This window comes from Juglans microcarpa x Juglans regia, chromosome 4S (assembly GCF_004785595.1).
Source record: "Juglans microcarpa x Juglans regia isolate MS1-56 chromosome 4S, Jm3101_v1.0, whole genome shotgun sequence".
Lineage (NCBI taxonomy): Eukaryota > Viridiplantae > Streptophyta > Magnoliopsida > Fagales > Juglandaceae > Juglans > Juglans microcarpa x Juglans regia.
Window position 1 is genome coordinate 8,205,506 of NC_054601.1, and position 19,226 is coordinate 8,224,731.

At 32.9% G+C, this 19,226-nt stretch overlaps 1 protein-coding gene and 1 non-coding gene across 3 annotated transcripts; both read right to left on the reverse strand.

Moving 5' to 3' along the window:
• Nucleotides 1-4,511: 4,511 nt before the first annotated feature.
• Nucleotides 4,512-4,597, reverse strand: TRNAM-CAU. Its single transcript is given in 2 exon segments — nucleotides 4,512-4,547; nucleotides 4,560-4,597. It is a non-coding gene; the product is annotated as a tRNA-Met (tRNA).
• A 1,324-nt stretch (nucleotides 4,598-5,921) lies between these two features.
• Nucleotides 5,922-13,905, reverse strand: LOC121262295 (AT-hook motif nuclear-localized protein 10-like). Of its 2 annotated transcripts, XM_041164699.1 has the most exons (7): nucleotides 13,720-13,898; nucleotides 12,673-13,200; nucleotides 11,714-11,766; nucleotides 8,430-8,561; nucleotides 7,415-7,576; nucleotides 6,309-6,547; nucleotides 5,922-6,238 (listed from the first exon to the last, which is right to left on the reverse strand). In XM_041164699.1, exons 2-6 carry the CDS (start codon nucleotides 13,166-13,168, stop codon nucleotides 6,317-6,319), a joined length of 1,074 nt encoding a protein of 357 aa, XP_041020633.1. In that variant the 5' UTR covers nucleotides 13,169-13,200; nucleotides 13,720-13,898; the 3' UTR covers nucleotides 5,922-6,238; nucleotides 6,309-6,316. The 2 variants fall into 2 exon arrangements, with proteins under 2 accessions (XP_041020633.1, XP_041020632.1); XM_041164698.1 differs by having other exon boundaries at nucleotides 5,922-6,547; nucleotides 13,720-13,905.
• Nucleotides 13,906-19,226: the final 5,321 nt, after the last annotated feature.

Here is a 19,226-nt window from a genome sequence, read left to right on the forward strand (position 1 = left end):
GTTTTCAAGATTTGTAAGGCTCTCGTGTCTGGTGAAACTTTCTGAAAGGTAAGACTTTTTGTTTGTCTAGTCCTTCATTTTTGTTTTGTCTCACAAAATCCACAAATCATTCTTGGGTTCATGAATTTAATCAACTGAAATGTGCAACCTATAGGCATGTCTATTTCTCCTTTTTTTTTTTTGTAATCTTTTTTTATTTTACATATCTCACGATTATATTTTAAAAATCTAAGGATCATATTTATTAATTTATCTAACATCCTTTTTGTGTATCGATCATTTTTTATGATGATAAATGTGTTGTGGCCCTTATGCATGTCTGGTCTATAAAGCAAACCAAGTGGTCTTGTGACATTTCCTTGTCATTCTCTATCAGATATATCTGACTTATAATATTTCTCTTTTCTCTATACTTAGTCTAACGTCTCTATCAATATCTTGGTCTTTCTTTACTTTTTTTTCTTTTATCTTTTTTTCAACTTGTGTGGTGCACCACATACAGTAGCAGCATATAAATATATTGAAATTTTGGCATCACGAGAGGGAGGGGGTGGGGAAATAGGCGCTGCGAGAGAGGGAGGGGGTGGAAGGTGCTACGCTAGAGGTAGGGGAGAGGAAAAGGCGATGCGCAAGAGGGACATGGTGAGGAAATCTGTTGCGTGAGATGAGTTGATCCGCTACATGAGATGAGTTGATTTCGTCAGAATCGTATTGGATGACCAACAAAAGGAGGTTGGGAAGGGGAGAAAGCTTAGAAAGCAGGCTGGGGCTGCGAATGGAAGGGGAGAACTCTTTAGAAAGGTGGTTGCAAATGGAAAGGGAGTGGAATGATTCTGAAGGGTCGGGTGTAGGTGTTTGGAGGCTTCACCTCCTACGTGGCCAATAGTTATTGGTTGGTGTGAAAATGAGATTTATACCCGATTGACTTTGAGTTTTTCCCAATAAGAAAATGGTGGATATAGACTTACAGTATATCTCAAAGTTGGTATTTCATGCAACAAAATGGTGTACACATCCTAGTCTACTTAGACCGAGTTGAGAGGGGGTAGCCCTGCAAGAAAATGATAAACCACATACAGTTATTTTATCACTCTATTGAGAATGAAGATAATATAATTATGTAAAATTAAAATTATTTTTTTAATGAAGTATCATAATTATTGTAAAAGAATTATACGTATATCATTATCTCGTCCTATATCCGAGTTTGCTCTACAACCAAAAGGGACGACAAATTATATTCCAAAAAATTATTCCAAAAAATTAAAGGGAAAATTATTCCAAAAATTAGAAAGAGTCAAGTCACGGGCATCGCCCCCAAACTCTCCTAAAGGAGCCACACCACTGTTTTTAATTTTTTATATTATAAAATAATTATAAAAAATTATAAATATATTATGAAAAATTATATTTATTATCCTGCCCTACATGGGATGGCATAGGCACCGTATAAAGGGGAAATTACTTCAAAAATTGGAAAGAGTCAAAACACGTACAAGCATCACCCCATCTATTGGTACAAAGAGGTTGCAAAACAGAAAATAGTAAGAGAAAAGTTTGCTTCAAAACGCGTTATAATGTCTATTTTCTTAAGACAATATTCGCCCCCACCAATAACGATAAGCACACGGGTTATAAGCGAATTTGCCTCTAATATACAATGAAACCCAGAATAAGTATGTTTGTCTAACTGCGTTATGCACACACGAAATTAGACCTCGAATACCCTCAGATTTTACGATTTAGCCAAGAGATTAGAAATCTATTCTCTGCAAAATGAACAAATCCTAATAACAAGTTTTGAAGAAATGAAAATTTTTTAGAGTGAGAGAATTTCGAAATTGTCTTCCTGGAACGCTTGTCTTCGGTAACAATTTTTACCGAAATTTTGAAATTACCGAAATTGTCTTCAGCAACAATTTTTACATCATTTTCCTGGAACGCTTGGGCCCGTGGGCCGCACTCCCTATGGGGCTGCGGTTGGCCTTCACCCTGTGCTGGACACTGGACGCTTAGGTCTGTGTGGAGAGTTCCTTTGGTTAACCAAAGCCTTCAATACCACTAATCAGTGAATGACTTGTGTTATACATAAGGACTGCACGCCCTATGGGACTGCGGTTGGCCTTCGCCTTGGGCTGGACACTGGACGCCTAGGTCCATGTGGAGAGTCCATCCTTTGGTTAACCAAAGCCATCAATACCACTAATCAGTGAATGACTTGTGTTATACATAAAGACTCACTTTATTATAAACAAAATTTTCTTTAATTCTCTCTTTCCAAAATAATTCATAACTTCTAAAAATAAATTTTAATATATTATAAATAATAAATATAATATATAATATTTTAAAAATATTTCCAATACCCACAACTCTCCTCAAGGTGCCGCACCACCGTTTATTAGGAGGGGCACTGCCCTCCACCTTTCACATCTGTCGGGAGGCCGGGGGGACCCCACGACCCCTGCTTGGATATATGTTGAGGCTTTCTCGTGTGGGAGGGGCAACCCTTCTCCATATATCCTTTATATATATAAATAATATTTGATTTTTTTAATTACGTAAGAGAGTGTCAGAAAAACAACAAAAAAATGACGTAAGAGGCTGCTAAAAATTCCAGCGTGGGGGTGGTTGTGGGCAATAATACCATACGATGCATGCATAGAAGATAATTCAATGATGGAATTAAGATGATGATGAGTTTCGTCGATGGCGATGGGAGCGTGGACTATGGAATTTCAACAATATCCTCGTATATCATTCCGAAAATAAAAACGTCTTTATTATTACTATTATTATTATTATTTTTTGTGTATTTATTATGGTAGATCATGTTGCTTATAGTACATGCGTTACTTCTATTATTGAAAGGGTTGGACGTTCGTCACGGCATATTCTAAATCTTAGGTCGTCACGGCATCTTCTATGATAAAATACATTAATGATAGAATGTTGATGTGCCGTGTCCCCCCCGCCCCTAAAAAAAAAATAATGGGGATAATGATATATTTTTTAACAAGAGCGATACACTCCCTACTTTTATTGGTAACTTTTTTATATAGCTGATGAATACTTTTTATAAAGAGAAAAAAAAGCTTTAAAAGTTACATAAAGAGTAATTTAAATATAATCTTAAAATATGTAAATCTCACGTATTCTCTTAGAAAAAATAAAATTTATCATTAAAAAAATAATTTTTTTTACGTGAAAACTAGACTCATCTACTTTTTTTTTAAATGGGTACATGAAACTTGCGTATTTTAAATTGCAAATATCATTTATCTCGTGGAAATCCCAAAACCGAAGCATTTACAAAAACTATATATCTAAGAAACTAATCGTATGTGAATTTAGAGGTGTGTGTATATCCTTTACTAGGATTAGATACAAGAAAAGGTGGGTCAAAAAATTGGTTTTGGGAAGGAACGTCCACATGCCGTACAAAGGACAAAAAAAAAAATTATTTATTTATTTTTTTTGGTGGGGTCTAAAAGCCTGGTACTAATGTATTTTTATTTATTTTTTGTTCGTCTTCGGAAAGAGAATGTGATCCTTATGCGTTGCCGCCTTTGTTGAATTGAACTACAACATCACGCGCTTGTGTTTGTTACCTATTTTCCTACAAAATCTGTCTGTCCGGTAGCATTGAGTCATTTACTAACAGGACAATGACATGTTTGGTGTCTCCTAAAATTTCCTACTCCTTTGAAATCATGTTGAGTTTGAGAAATTTATGGATTCTTCAACTGCAGAAGTTGAGTTTATTATGTCTTAAAACTGTCAAATTTCCAACCAAATATTGACTAAACTCCCTGATTATCAAGTGTTCCTATAAAACTGCTACAAGACTATGGTATTTTGTGCAATGATCACCTCAATGCGTCTAAAAAAGCTGCTAAAAAGTGGTTGTAAGATGGAGGGGGCACCCACATGGGCAAACCCCTCCTGCTAGCCATGCTTTACATGCTCAAGAATTAAAATGGCAAACAGTTACTTTATTGTATGGCTTAAAGGTCAGTCGTATGAGATGCATAGGGAGCACTATATGTAGCCTCCCTCGAATGGTTCTAAAAAAATTTCACAAAAAATATATAATTTCTTTCTTTTTATTCTCTTATGAAAGTATTTAGACTGTGAATTTGTTGAGTATTACTCTAATTTATTTTACATAGTATATTTCACCACCAAGAAGAGACGGTTGAGGCTTACTGGATTATTTGTTCGGATTTGATAAATTTGTGAAGCAACTTAATAAGCTATGCTTGAGGTATTCCGATGCGTTCTCTAACAGTGTTCGTATGAAAATGTAATTGAACTTGACGATTTCTGCTCTGATTTTGTTAACAGAACTGGGGATTTTGGTCAATCTTTGTCAGGCCCTATCGATGCATCTTTTCGGAGCTGGAAATGACATAATTTTGTCGCAATTCTGGTTGAGGATATCACGAGTTATTTAGGAGGAGTGGTAGCAGCAACTCTTCTTGTAAAAATGACTGAAAAAATAGTAAAGGTGGGGTGAGAGAGGCTCGAACTCTCGACCTCAGGATTACTCAGAAAGCTATGAGACCTACGCGCTAGCCAACTGCGCCACCACCCCTTCTAATGGTTGGCCACATGTTTAGATTTAAATTGAATACATAATCTGCAAACTTCTACAATAATACCAAACTTGACGTTTAGTTTAACTTCTTTTATGTCCTCTCTGCTACAAACATGTTGATGCATTTTTCGGACGTCGAGATAGGTTTAGACAGTGAAATGAGAATTTTTTGTTTTAGATAAAAGTTTAAAATATTACCTTTGAATATTATTATTGTTTTGGGATTTGAAAATGTTGAATTCTTTATTATATTTTTCGTAAAAATTTAAAAAAATTATAATGATGAGATGAAATGAGATGATAATTTTATATCTCATCCCACTTGCTAAACCTATCCTTGAAACAATATGGTCGCATAACTCACAGTTGTTCTTTGATGGTTCTAAGGTACTTTGGTCGTGAAAAATAAACAAATGCGCGAAATATTGATAGAGAGGGAAACACAATGACTTACACGGTTCGTCATTAAAATGTCTAATGTCTAGAGTCTTGAGAGGTGATATCTGTTATATTTTCTTATAATCTCTCAAGCTCTCTCTCTGATATCTCTCGTTGTTACCGTTTTCCAGCTGCCTCTCTCCCTTTAGGGTGTGTATGAATGTTGAAGTGAGTTAAATTGAATTGTAATGATAAAATATTATTAGAATATTATTTTTTAATATTATTATTATTTAAAAATTTAAAAAAATTGAATTGTTTATTATATTTAACATTGAAATTTGAAAAAATTATAATAATGAATTGAGATGAGTTGAGATGAATTTGGTAACCAAACGTACCCTTAGTCTTTATCTTTTGTCAGCCTATATAGTCATTGTCTTGAATCTGAAGCTTTCGTCTTGCCATATCACGAGTTTGTCTCCATTTTATGGCTTAGCTTTTGATAATCACAATCAACTTATTTTACTTCCAACAACACACATATTCGCCTGACTTTCCCTGTCTCTCTTATTCATTCCAACCTGTCATGTCATTTCACTTCATTGCTTCTTTCCTATCTCCAACCTCGAGTTTTTTTCCAAAGTGCTTATCTCTTAGCTCATCACTGAAGACTTTGCATGGCCCCTCCCTAGCTGATCTTTTATGAAGCACCCATATCATGGCCGTGCATCGCGGAGTACCTCTAGTTTTAAGATAATGGAAACAGAAGTTATCCTCAAATAGCTGCTGCACGTAGGTTTGAATTCTCTTGCGGGTCTTGATTTTATTTACGACAAAATAAAACGGAATTTTCTGTAAGGAGATGGAGGCATCTCACGTGTCAAGCATGCCCCACCCACAAACAAAAAACAGACAAAGCAGTCCATGGCAACTTCAGAACTGTTTTCCAACTTAAAATCAATAACGAAACAAGGTGAAAGTCTAGCATACCGGAATCGGATGGCCAACGAGAAGCAGCTACTACAGAAAGTCAGTACATAACAAGCTGTAAGACTATCTTGACTTAGAATTTCCTAAAAAGCAGAAGCTTCCTTCTAATTTCTAAGTTACGACCTCAAAGTGCAGAGGGCACCTGTCACTAATTGGTTGGCACTGGCAAGAGCCAATATTGCCAAGCTGGAAACAATCCTGTAGTCCTTTATTCTACTGAACTTATACATAGGCCCTGAATTAGAAATGATCAAAGACTTGAAAGGCCTAAAAGAAAATGAAACACAACATTAGAGTGCATTCCCACAACACAAATCAGTCAAAAGACTACACTTACAAGGGGCTTTAATGCCATGGCATCCCTTGTGGGTTACTGTTATTGCAAGCTCCTGTACTATGGTTATGAGGGCTCCCGGGTCCGCCTGAGGATTCACTAAGAGTTCCACGTGATGGTGGGCCGCTGACCCCTGCAGGCCCACCACCTGGGGCAAGCTTTGGTGGGGCAGTCGAGGGTTCCATCTGGTATGACGATTTTGATTCCTTGCGACCATCTGCTATAAAACTCGCCACGACTACCTGCAATGAGAACGGATCAAGATCATTGGTTCCAGTATACTGAATGACACAGTAGGCTTAAACTACCCAATAGCGTGGAGAGAGGAATCTTAAGTATTCTCCCCTATGGATTTCAAAAAATCAAAGGCTTCTTGAAAAAATAAGGTAAATTGGAGCAGATCATTTAATAATAAGTTATAATTAAGTTATAATTGCAAGTGCAGTAAATAAAGAAGAGTAATATTAAATATTGCGAAATGATATTTACAGTCATAGAATATGCAAGCGCCGCACTCTCTTTTAGAAAAAGAGTAGGGTCCACTATTAAAAAATTAATTTTTTCATGTGGATCCCATGTTTATTCACTTTTTTCAAAATGAGTGTACGGTGCTTGCGCATTCTATTACTGTAAATATCATTTCGCAATAAAGAATGGAGCCACGGGTGAACACAGGGCAAACTGGGGTAAATTAAAAATCTGACTGAGTTGCTTTTTCCTTTTCCAGGAAAAAAAAATCCACACAAAGCAAAGGGAGAATAAAAACAGCAAACATTTAAATGTTGTGATTGCCGTGTATTCTGAGAATTATTAAACATTCTCCTACTGAAAATATTATTGGTACGAATTGTTCAAAATACTAGAACATAAAAACAACTCTACCTTATTGGTGTTTCACATAATTTGCAAGAGGAGATTAAGAATATCAAAAACTCTATGTGCAGTCACTTTTGCATATTCTTTGCATACTCTGCTGATGTGATTGGCTGCGTCACTTTTATTTTAATATAAAATAAATGCTGAGTTCCGCCACATCAGTGGAGTGCGCAAAGAGTACGCAAAAGTGACTGTATGTAGCAGAATTGAAAACAAAAACATAAAAAATGAACCTGAACAGGGGATGCAGCTGTAAGAACGCCTGCCACACCACCACCCAAAACACGCCCATCAGGGCCAGCTAAAGATACACTTAAACAACCAGTTCTGCTCTGCTGACCACCATTTTCAGATAGCTGGAAAGAACCAGAAAGCGCCAGAATGTCAAATCTTCCCTGCATAACACAAAATAGCATATTCAAGAGAAGGGAAGCAATACATGTTGCCATATACATACAATTGAGTCCAAAAACCCCATCATAACTGCATATGGTGACAAATAGGTCATGTGACCACTGACCAGAAGGGCAATATCCATGTGAAGCTAAGCCAAGGGAATATAGTTTTTTTTCTTGTCAAAAAAAAAAAGAAAAAAGCTATGCCAAGGACAAGGGGCATAAAAGCTAAATATTAATCCTACTTTTGGCCTAAACATACGGGTATGTTCAGCTCAACATACAGCATTTAAACCCATCAATGCAAAAATTCTATGACCCAATACAGTATTGCCCTGGACTAGAAAGACCCAAAAATGAAGGAAAAAAATCTTTGAGGGGGAAAGAAAACAAAGAAAAAAGTTGGTTCTCTATTTACATTTTAACAGTATTCAAGACTTTCCAGAGAATCTACATGTATCATGAACTTTTCCAACACTGCAGCACTCAAGGAGTTTCCTTTACCATGTAATTGTATTTGTTCTTAATTCTTTTTCTAGTGATTGGCTAGATATTAATATATATGGCACACACATAAAAAGGTATTTCAAAGAATTGTTACCAGATAAGACATGCTTGTTTATAGAAGCAATGGTCTTGATAATACAACTGCCCTTAAAGATGTATTATATCTATAACCATCTCCTCTCATCTCAAGTACCAAGTGAGTTATCAGGCCCCCCTCCCCAAAAAAAAAAAACAATTTATGACACTTCAGAAAATAGATGCTAGATGCTGACACCTCATAAATTACAAGTTCACCCCGTATTAAGGGCAAGGCCAGAGGATAAGTTGTTAAATACATCTCACAAACCTCATAAGTTACAGTTCCACCAGAAGTGGCTGCTTGGCGTAGAGTCACATTGGATATGGCTCCAATTGCTGACAGGATGCAGATAGCCCTTCGACCATGCTGAGAAAATGACATTATTCTCGTTGATACATCCTGGAGACAAAAAAAGAAAGAAATGTATAATTCCCTAATTGACTAATCTTTCATATACAGATCCACAAAATGCAAGCACCATAAAAGTCGGAATAAATAAGGAAGTATGATCATGATTGACATCAACAGCATACGAAATTAAAGGTAAAGAATTTCTTAAACATACCCCACTATCAACAACAATTTAAGAAGAATAACGTAATAGGGGAAATCCATTAATATCTAGCACCTAGAACTTATACCATAGAAATTGTCACCGGGATCATGCTATCACATCGCAAAGACCATGCCCTTAGTGGTAGGAAAAATGATAGCAGTCTTTGGGATAATACAGTACAGAATACTTAAATCTTAACTTTTTTTTTTTTTTATGACGGGGGAACTACTCCACGGCGAGCCCTTAGCACTCATCCATGGAATCTAAACCTCCGGGGAGACTAGCACAGCAACCCACCGCCATGGCCTATCACTTAAATCGCAGTTTTATCCCAGGGGGAATCGAACCTGTGACATGGGCTCATGCACAAAAGTTCGCCCTTACCACTTGGGCTATACCCACAGGTGGGTCCCATAAAAAATTCAATTATATGAAGGCGTGCGTAACTCGGACTTATAGAATTATTCATTCAAATCAGGGCTTTTGCCACATCAGCATTTAATACTTTTATTTATCATCTTATTAGTTACCATACCCACAAAGTGAAGTTGCAGAAAGCAAGCTTACAACTGACTACTTTACTATAAAAAAGAATTAAATCTGTGAATAGTAGTGAAATGACTTGTGAATAGTAATGAAATAGTTTGAGTTAAGATGTGTTATTGGGTTTTGGAAAAGAAGAGAAAAAAAGTTGAATAAAAATATTATAAAGTTAAAATATTGTTAGAATATAATTTTTTTATATTATTTTTGTTTTGAAATTTGAAAAGGTTGAATTTTGTATTTTGTTTTGAAGTTTGGAAAAGTTGTAATGATTAGATGAAAAAGTTGAAGATTTAAAATTGAAAAGTGTTTATGTTTGAGTGATGTTTGGACGTTGAGATGAGATGAGAAGTGATTTCTTATCTCAGCTGAAGATCCTAACGATCCCTTAGTAGACCTATTATCTTAAAAATGACAAATGTGGCACACTCCCAGCCATTTAATTGGGAAGTAGCGGTTGGGATTTTAGAGAATTCTACCTGGTAAATATCTTATAATTCCAGGAAATTAATCCTAGATGTTTGACAATTGATTATTTGTCTATGATTTACCTCCTACTTTTGGCAAGTCAATTAAAAATTACTAATACGAGTTTAAGTTTAAGATTTGCTTGATTAGTCTCATAAGACATGTTTCCCAGAGAAAAAAGTCCTATCCAAGTAAGAATATGATATATTGGGGATTACGCTCCATGAACTTTAGGATCAGAAAGAATTTTGTACCCACTTCAGAAACAAATCTAATCCAGACACTTGGCATCTTGTGAAAGATTCATAACTATATCTTCAATGTAGACCATCAAATAACAAACATAAATAAAGCACTTCATGTATAAGGATAGAAGCCTGTTAGTGAACAAACTTTATTTTCTTGTGGAAAAGTTGTTATTGAACAAACTCAAAGCCCCTTTATTGTAAATATACGAAAAGGGTAAAGATGTTAGCTTGCTTAGGACAGTTTAGTGCTCGTAACATGACTTGTAGCAGCTTCTTCATTATAATCAATGTTTTGAATACCGTACCGGAGGCCGTACCGGTCAAAGCACTGGAATGAAATATTTCGGTACCGGTACCGTTTCGTGTACCGTTTCGGGATAGTCGATATATGAATAAATTATATATATAAATTAAATTCTAAAATAATAGTCTATATATGAATAAATTAAATATAAATACATATATATATAAATTATAAATAGCCGAATCTGAATTGGGGGTCAAAAAATAAGCTTGTAATTTGAAAAAATGAAAAAAAAAAAAAAAAAATTGAAGGCCGAAATATCGGCCAGTTCCGACCCGAATATAGGCCGGTACAGGCCGAAATTGAGGCCGAAACGACCGGTACTGGCCAATACGGCCGGTATTTAAGCCAATACGAAACATATAGGATACCTGTACCGGCCCTGCGGCCGGTACGGAAAATTTCGGCCGTACTAGCCAGTATGATACGAAATTCAAAACACTGATTATAATTCTTTTACCACTTGGGTGGATATTTGGTGATACAGATGCCTCTTCGCATGTGAAAGAATTTTCCAAAGATACATCTTTCCTTAATCGATCTAACTTTTCAACCATCCCAACTTGGGTAATCACATATTTATAAATAAAAAATAAAAAATTAATGTACTATACCATCATCCAACTCCTGTCCTACTGTATTGATATAGTATTGTCCATTAACTCTTGGATTTATTAATTTTAAGAAACAAGAGTCCATCTAGTGGTTGATGGCCTATGCCTCATCAGCAAAGTGTGAATAGAGTGGGATAAGAGTGTAGTATATAGCATACCTCGTCTATAAAAGCTATATATACCAAAGGGTCAAATTAGACAAGTATGACTTCGAATCCTTATGTTAAAGAAGAGATGAAATATACACTGAAATTCCATTATCCCTAAATACATTAGATTATTAGGTGTTCCAGTATTTTTTAAAATTGTTTCCTTAATTTTTTTGTTTTGGTACTTGGACAAAGCAAATTGACTCAGTTCCACCGAAATACCATCATCCTCGCTACCTCGCCCACTGTCTATATAAGACAGCAAGAAGTAAACAATTAACCACAATACCTTGTTTGTATATAATTCTCGTTAATTCAAATAAAATAAATAAATAAGTATTTTTTTATCAGTAATTCAAATAATAAATAAATAAATAAAGACACCATCCACATAAAGTGAAGGAAGACTACAACTCGGAGGTTGAAGATATCTCGTGTAATTTATATGACACAGCTGATAGAAGACATCCCAACATGCATATAAAAGTTATTTAGATGGCACATAATACCTTTTAAGATGTAAAAATAATTACCCTTGCAACAAAGATATATACACCAATGCAAGATAAGAATTATTGAAGACCAAACTTTAGTGATGCTCAAATGAGACAAAAAAAAACAGTAAAGATCAATGAAAACGTAGGAAAGATTAAAGTTAAGTAATTAGACCTCTCCAGCTTTCACATTGATAACATGGGGTGTAAACCCAACACCTGCTGATCCTGCAAACAGAAACCGCTGTAAAATAATTAATATGATACCATATTATAACAGCCCAATAGCACATGAAAACTACATTGCAATAAGTAGGAAGGCAATAAAGAGGAATTCCATTAAATTGAACGAAAGAACCAATTGGACAAAGATTCCTTGCTTTTTTTTTTTTTTTTTTTTTATAGAGATTCCTTTCTTTTTTGTTTGTGTTTGACATAGTACATTCCTGTCTAAGTATTAGATGTCATCTTAATTTTTTTACTTCATTATTATTGTTATTATTAATTATATTATTATTATTATTATTATCATGGTTTGGTAATGGGGCTGGGGGTACTTGCTTATGTGATAAAAAGTTTTCCATTTCATTGGAGAAAGAAGATTTTCAGAGAAGAAAATTCAGATTGAACTCAATACGTTGAACATGTTTAAAGACAATCAAAGAAATGATCTAACAGAAAAGTTTGCGATCAAAAGAACAATTTTTATAAGTAATTGAAGATTTTATTAAAGACAAGTTATTTTACTATGTGAAAGATCCATATCACTAAATATTTCACATATATACTTGAAAATTAACAGGAAAATCAAGAAATCTCCAATAGCCAAGGCCAGGGTAGCAAATGCAAATAACAAAAGGGGCAGATGAGTAATTTTGGAATTAAGAATCTAAAACGCAGATCGAACGGATCCAAAGCTCCAACCAAATCGGAATCCTATTCTTTTTTCTAGAGTCGTATAACTTTTATAAAACAACAGCAACCATTTCATTCCACTCTCAGATAATAAAATTAAGTACCAAGTAAACACGACCACGTGACAGACCAACATTCTGCAAAAGAAAGCATACACAGCAATCCTGCATAGCTTTAAAGCAGAAGCCTTTAAGGGATTGAAGGTAAAATAAAGCATACCCAGAGCATCCAATTGTTTCTTCTTGCTAGAACCAGGCGGTCTACCCCTAACTTTCTTGAACGAGGCGGGTGAGGCAGACAGAGGTGGAGCAGAAAGAGGAGAAAAGCCTCCGCTTGACTGCTTTCCGGGGACAGATTGAGGCGCAGGGGCGACACCCATTGACATGGTGCCATCTGGCCCGTACTTCCTGGGCCTCCCTCTCTTCCTCTTCACGGGCTCACCACTCCCAACCATGCTGCTCACGTTCACACTCAACATGGCCCCACCAGCAGTGGTGGAGCCACCGTTCCCGGAGGAGGGTTGGTAAGTAGGCGAGGTCGAGGGTGAGACTGAGACTGAGGGTGAGGCTGAAGTGGCGGCGCCGGAGGGGTTGAAAGCGGCGGCATCTGTGCTAAAAGCCAAGCGCATGTTCTGGGCGAGCGGCTGAGTATTCTGCCGAAGCCCCAAGTTGAAAGCATCCCTACTCGTCATCACTCCGGCCTCTGAACCTGACATCTTTCCATACAACAATGTCTGCAAACACTAATCTACAAAACAAAGAAAAATGGAAGAACTTTACAGATTATATTTAGATTATCAAACAAGCCCTAAGCCACTGAGAAGGAGGAGTCACACTGATAACAATAATAATAATAAGAATATTAATAAGAAAAAGAAAATAAACAAAATTCACACTTCTGTGAGTGAATTTGAAGTAGGGAAAGTCGTTTGGGAAGTTAAAACACTGATCTTTAATTGTAAGATTAAGAATTTCGAGCTTGAAAGTTGAAGGTGAGCTTCGCATCAAAGCCCTGGAACAGAATCTTAGAAACACCATGAAACCGAGTTTCTTCGACGTGGATCGGGAAAATTTAATTTTTAATTAAAGATTAAAGCAAAGAAACGCTGAACATTATAAACGAAGAAGCTATTTTCAGAGAAATAGAAAACGAAAACGAAAAAAAAAAAAAAAACTATTTTCCAAATTCCGAGTAAAAGAGTCCAGAAAATACAGCGAAAATTAATTATAAACCGAAAAATCACGGGAAAAAATCACTGAAACTCACCAATAATTCGGAGAAAAATAAACTGGCACCAGATCGAAAATTACAGAGAGCATAAAATCCCAGGGTTTCGGAACGGAAACGAAGAGGAGGAGCACCGGAGGGCTTTTTTAGAAAAGGAAATGCTAGAATTCTGAATATTTATTTATTTATTTGAATTTATTTTTTCATTTTCATGTCCTGGCCTCGCTCATATGATATTTAAAACGGGCAGGTAAAAAGCAGTCTCTATTTTGTTCTACGAAAAATGCATTTTACTCCAACCCTTCTTTCAACTTCGAGATCAGGTATTCCTTTCCGATACTCGCTTTTATCCCACTCCACGTATTGGATAAGTTCTAACTAGCAGATAAAACTGTACGTGTCATCCAATACGAGCGAGTACCAAAGTTTTAGTAGATGTTGCATCGTACTTTCTATTTGACTCTTGTACTTCTTTTTTCTCTGAGCTGTTCTGCTTTTCCTTTTAAGTTATCATAATAATTATTAACCCCATTTACATAAATTATAATAATTGGTGATTTCTGTCAATTTATTTTTATTTTCCGCCAAGTTTTCCAATTTCATAAAAATATTTTTACTTATAATTATTTAATAATTTTTCAAACATAAGTTATTTTATTATTATTTAATATTATTAGAAAGAGAACAAAAATTCATCAGATACTATTTATCGTGAGTGTGAGAATATATAATGATTGATGTATAATAAAAAGTTTCATTTGAAACTTCAATTCATCTCAATTTATCATTATAATTTTTTTAAATTTCAACACAAAATATAATAAACAGTTTAACTTTTTCAAATCTCAAAATAATAATAATATTAAAAAATAATATTCTAATAATATTTTATCATTTCAACTCAACTCAATTCAACATCCAAACCCAGCCGAATAATTCACTCTAGCAATTATAAATACTAAAATTCAGTTGAAAATCTTAAAACCCCAAATAAACCCGGCATTACTATAGCATACTTGCATTAGCATGTAGGGTTATCTACAACTAACTCATTCTTTATTTTGTTAAGAATTATAAAATTAACTTTTTTGTTATTATAATATTCTTAAATATATATATATATATATATATATATAACAGGATACAAATATATGCACGAAGTGTATCTATCGTATAATTTTCATAAAATATTTTATTTTCTTTAAAAAAAACAATAAGAGTAGTAATAATATATTGTATAACCCATATCATTTGTACATGGAATTAAAAATAACATTAAGTATCGTTTGGACTCAAATGGTATATCTATCTATTTTTAACCTAAAAGATTAAGATTACCATGAAAGGTAGGGGTGAAAAAAAAATTATTGGATCATTGCTCAAGTTTATATATGGAATTAAAACATAACATTGAGAATCGTTTGAACTCAAATGGTATATTTATCTATTTAATAACTTAAAAGAATAAGATACCATGAAAGATAGGAGTGAAAAAATAAATTGAAATCGGTTCAACCGATTGATTCGGCTCGGCTCATAACCAATTTGGTTCGAGATTGATTCTTAAGAACCAAAATCGAATCTAACCCAATTTGGTTCCGTTTTCATCTTTTAAAAATTGATTTGAACCGAACTAAACCGGAATATATATATATATATATGCACTAACTTTTTATATTATATTACATATATGTATATTATATATCAATTAATATAACATGAAGTTTTAATTTTATTATTTATGTCTATTAATTTTATAATATAAAATTAATATAAAATGAATATTAATAATAAGTTACTAATATAAACTTATTTTTGATATATATATGTTAAGAAAAAATAAATTTTTGATATAATAAGTTATAATATATATTTATAAATACATTTTTACACATTTGATCATATATACTCTTATAAAAATCTAAAACTTATATGGACTATAGTTAAGCTCAATACTATACTAGCATGTGTTAATTATTATAAAATAATATACTTATATTATCATATAAATAGACTAATAATTTAGTGTGTATAAAAATATCATAATATTACTACTATACGTAATCAAGTATAGAAATAAGTTAAATACTAATATAATAACATGTAATTAGATATTATAGTATAAGTCTAATATAAAAATAAATTAGACACTAGTAAAGAGTGAAAAAAAGTTGAATTGTTTATGATATCTTGTATATGAGTTTAAAAAAATTATAATGATCAAATGAAATAAGATGAGAATTATACGTCTCATTTCATTTCATCTCCTCTCATATCTTTAGAAGAAATGTAATGTTGGGTCGAGGAAGGGCTTATTATGATCTCTAGTAGGCTGGATTTTGATAAACATTGTATTGAAAAATTATTATGAATGATAGTTGTTCTGTTTTAAAAAATATATATATATTCGATGATAAATCAATACGTATTAATTTTTAGATTTTTAAAACTGATTTACATCGGGTTAATTTCAAAATATGTCTAAAATGGAACGAAAGCGGATGGGGTACAAGTACAACCCTCATAAAAGATTAATAATCATAATTACTATATCTCTGACACACGAAAAGTCTTTGAAGTGTTGACCCAAAATCTATTTTTATTTTTTTTGGATAGTGATATTCACATAATATATTTTATAATATATTTCATAACATATATTATAAAATAAATATATTTTTATAAAATGATATTAATTTTATAAGTTATTGTATAAAAATATCTTAATTTAAAATATTATTGTATAAAGTATTGTGTGTTTATTATTTTTCTTTTTCTTTTTTTATATACTTAAAATCATTTTCTTAATCACTAAATAAAATAAAAAAAATTTTGACTAGCGGTCAAATAAAGTAGACAAAATGGTGAGATAAAGTAGTTTTTTTCTTTTTTTTAGGTGCGTTCTAGATAATGGAATCAAGTTAGATGACTTTAGATAAAAATTAAAAATTAAAAATATTATTATTAAAATATTGTTATTTAATATTGTTATTTTAAAATTTAAAAATATTAAATTATTTAATACATTTTGTATAAGAATTTAAAGAAATTATAATGATAAAATAAAATAAAATGAAACATTTTCACTATTTAAATAAGGTCTAAATCAAACTTAGAAGTTAATGTTTTTGAAAATGTATTTATTGTAGGAGTTTAATTAGAGTAATTTTACGTATAATCGTAAAGTTCATAAATATTATATAATTACTTTAAAAATGAGTAGTGAGTGATACCCACTATATAAAAAATTAATTTTTTATATAAATCTTATATTTTATTTTATTTTTAAATAATTACGTAACAGTTATATAATTCATAATTATAAATATATTTTTTCTATCAATTAATATGAGTTGAACAAACTTTAAGCATGAATGCGAGGTCACAATTTCCACCACAATTCTGGTCGGCTACCTTTTTTTTTTTTTTGTTTTTTATGCCATCATTACTGTCGAATCTTTTTTTAGTAGGCAAGAAAAAGAAACAAACAAAGGACAAATCACTTTTAATTATTCTTTCGGCTTGACTCTACTTTTGGTAGGAAATGTGGGTTTTTTTTGGCACGCTTCAGTCAAGACCTCATAAGAATTAATTTTTTTGCACGCTTCAGTCAAGACTGAAAAATCAGCTTTTTATTGATGAAGTTTGAGAAAACAAAACATAAAAATCAATTCAATTTTTTTAAATTTTAAAATAAAAATTATATTATAACTATCTTTTAAGTTTATAATATTTTTATTAAATTTTTTCTATTTTATTTCTCAAAATTTTATAAAAATCTTAACTTAAATCATTTGACTACTATTTACAAATTATCTCATTACTATAACAGATTTTTCATTCCATATAATCTTATCTAATCTCACTTCATTTGTATAACTAAATGAGAATAAATCAAATCTATAAAAATAAAGATAAAACTGTCTAAACTAAAAAAAATAAACACAAGGTTGACATCTTATTCCGACATAGGAATGGTCTAGCCACCTTAAAGAGTGGCGAGAAGTGAATGTGATGGTCTGATCCTAGCAACAAGATAACGAGATTATTGATGGATTATTAAATCAAATCTACAAATAAACATGTCTAGATTGAAAGGAAAAAAAAAAATGAAGGGCGGTGTCTCACTCCAAAACTGCGGTGGTCTGACCACGCAAAGAGGAGTGGGTGGAGTGGTCCAAAACTGCGCCAGAATGACATATGGGATCTCTGACCGCCTTGAGACACAAGCAATGGACATATCTCTTAAAGAGTTTTGCTACAAATCAGTTACTGTTCACATTACACACTCCATACCTATAATTTTTCATAAGGTGTAGGATGTGGGATGGTAAATAGTGATTGTTGAAAAGAATTTTTCATCTCTTAAATTAGTATGAAGTGAATTTTATAGAAATTGGATCTCAAAAGATTGTGTTAATGCTTAAAAATAACGCAACAAGCCGAAATGGGAGGAAGATCCATTCCCGACCAGCTAAAGTTGTTCGAGCCTCAATCAGTGCTGTATGGAGCCCCCGATGGTGGTCCTATGCGATTCTACAGTGTCGATGTGTACATACATGGTGATGAGCAGTAAATAAATGCATAAAAAATAAAGAGACAGGAATACACATATTTACGTGATTCGGCATAAAGTCAACATCCACGCATGGGTCCCTGACACATTTCTCACTTTTGTCTCTTCCTCTTTCCATTCTCACTTCTTTATTGATGAGATCTCCCATTAGAATGGACCTTGGGAACTACTTTGGGGCTAGTATATTTAATCCATTACAGACTGAATATTAGAAATAAATAAAATAATAATATAGAAATATAAATCCACATGAAATTAAAACAAAATAGACAAAATAGTAAAACTTTCGATTGTTAATGCAATCACAATAAATTTTAGCATAGTGGTAAATGACTTAATTCTTTATGTAGAATGGCAAGTTGGTGCTTAAGAGCCTAAATGATTTAAATCAATGACAACCTTTAGACTAAGGTTTTTAATTTCATACCGTACCGACCGGTATTGCTGAAATATTTCATTTTTATGGCGTAGCCTATATAGAGAAGTGTATAGTTTCATACCGATCAAAATTTTAACAGTTTCGACTTGTACCGGTTGATATTTCGGCCCGTTTCGGCCGATATTTCGGTATTTATTTTTTTATTTTTTTCATTTTTTCAAACTGCAAACTCATTTTTTGACCTCCAATTCAGATTAGACTATTTATAATTTATATATATTCATATAATTTATTCATATATAGATTATTATTTTATAATATAATTTATTCATATATAGATTATTATTTTATAATATAATTTATTCATGTATAGAGTATTTCAAACGGTATCAAAATTGAAATATCTCTTTTTAATACCTCGATCGAAACGATCACCGGTATGTTATTTAAAACATTGCTCTAGACTCTAGATTTGTGAAGAATCCATCCATTTAGTATTTTGTCGCTCAACAGGCTAATACATTGGATAGAAGTTGGCAGAGGCCTCCAGGATTGGCTACCAAATTTGGATTTGAATGTCCTTGAGTTTTT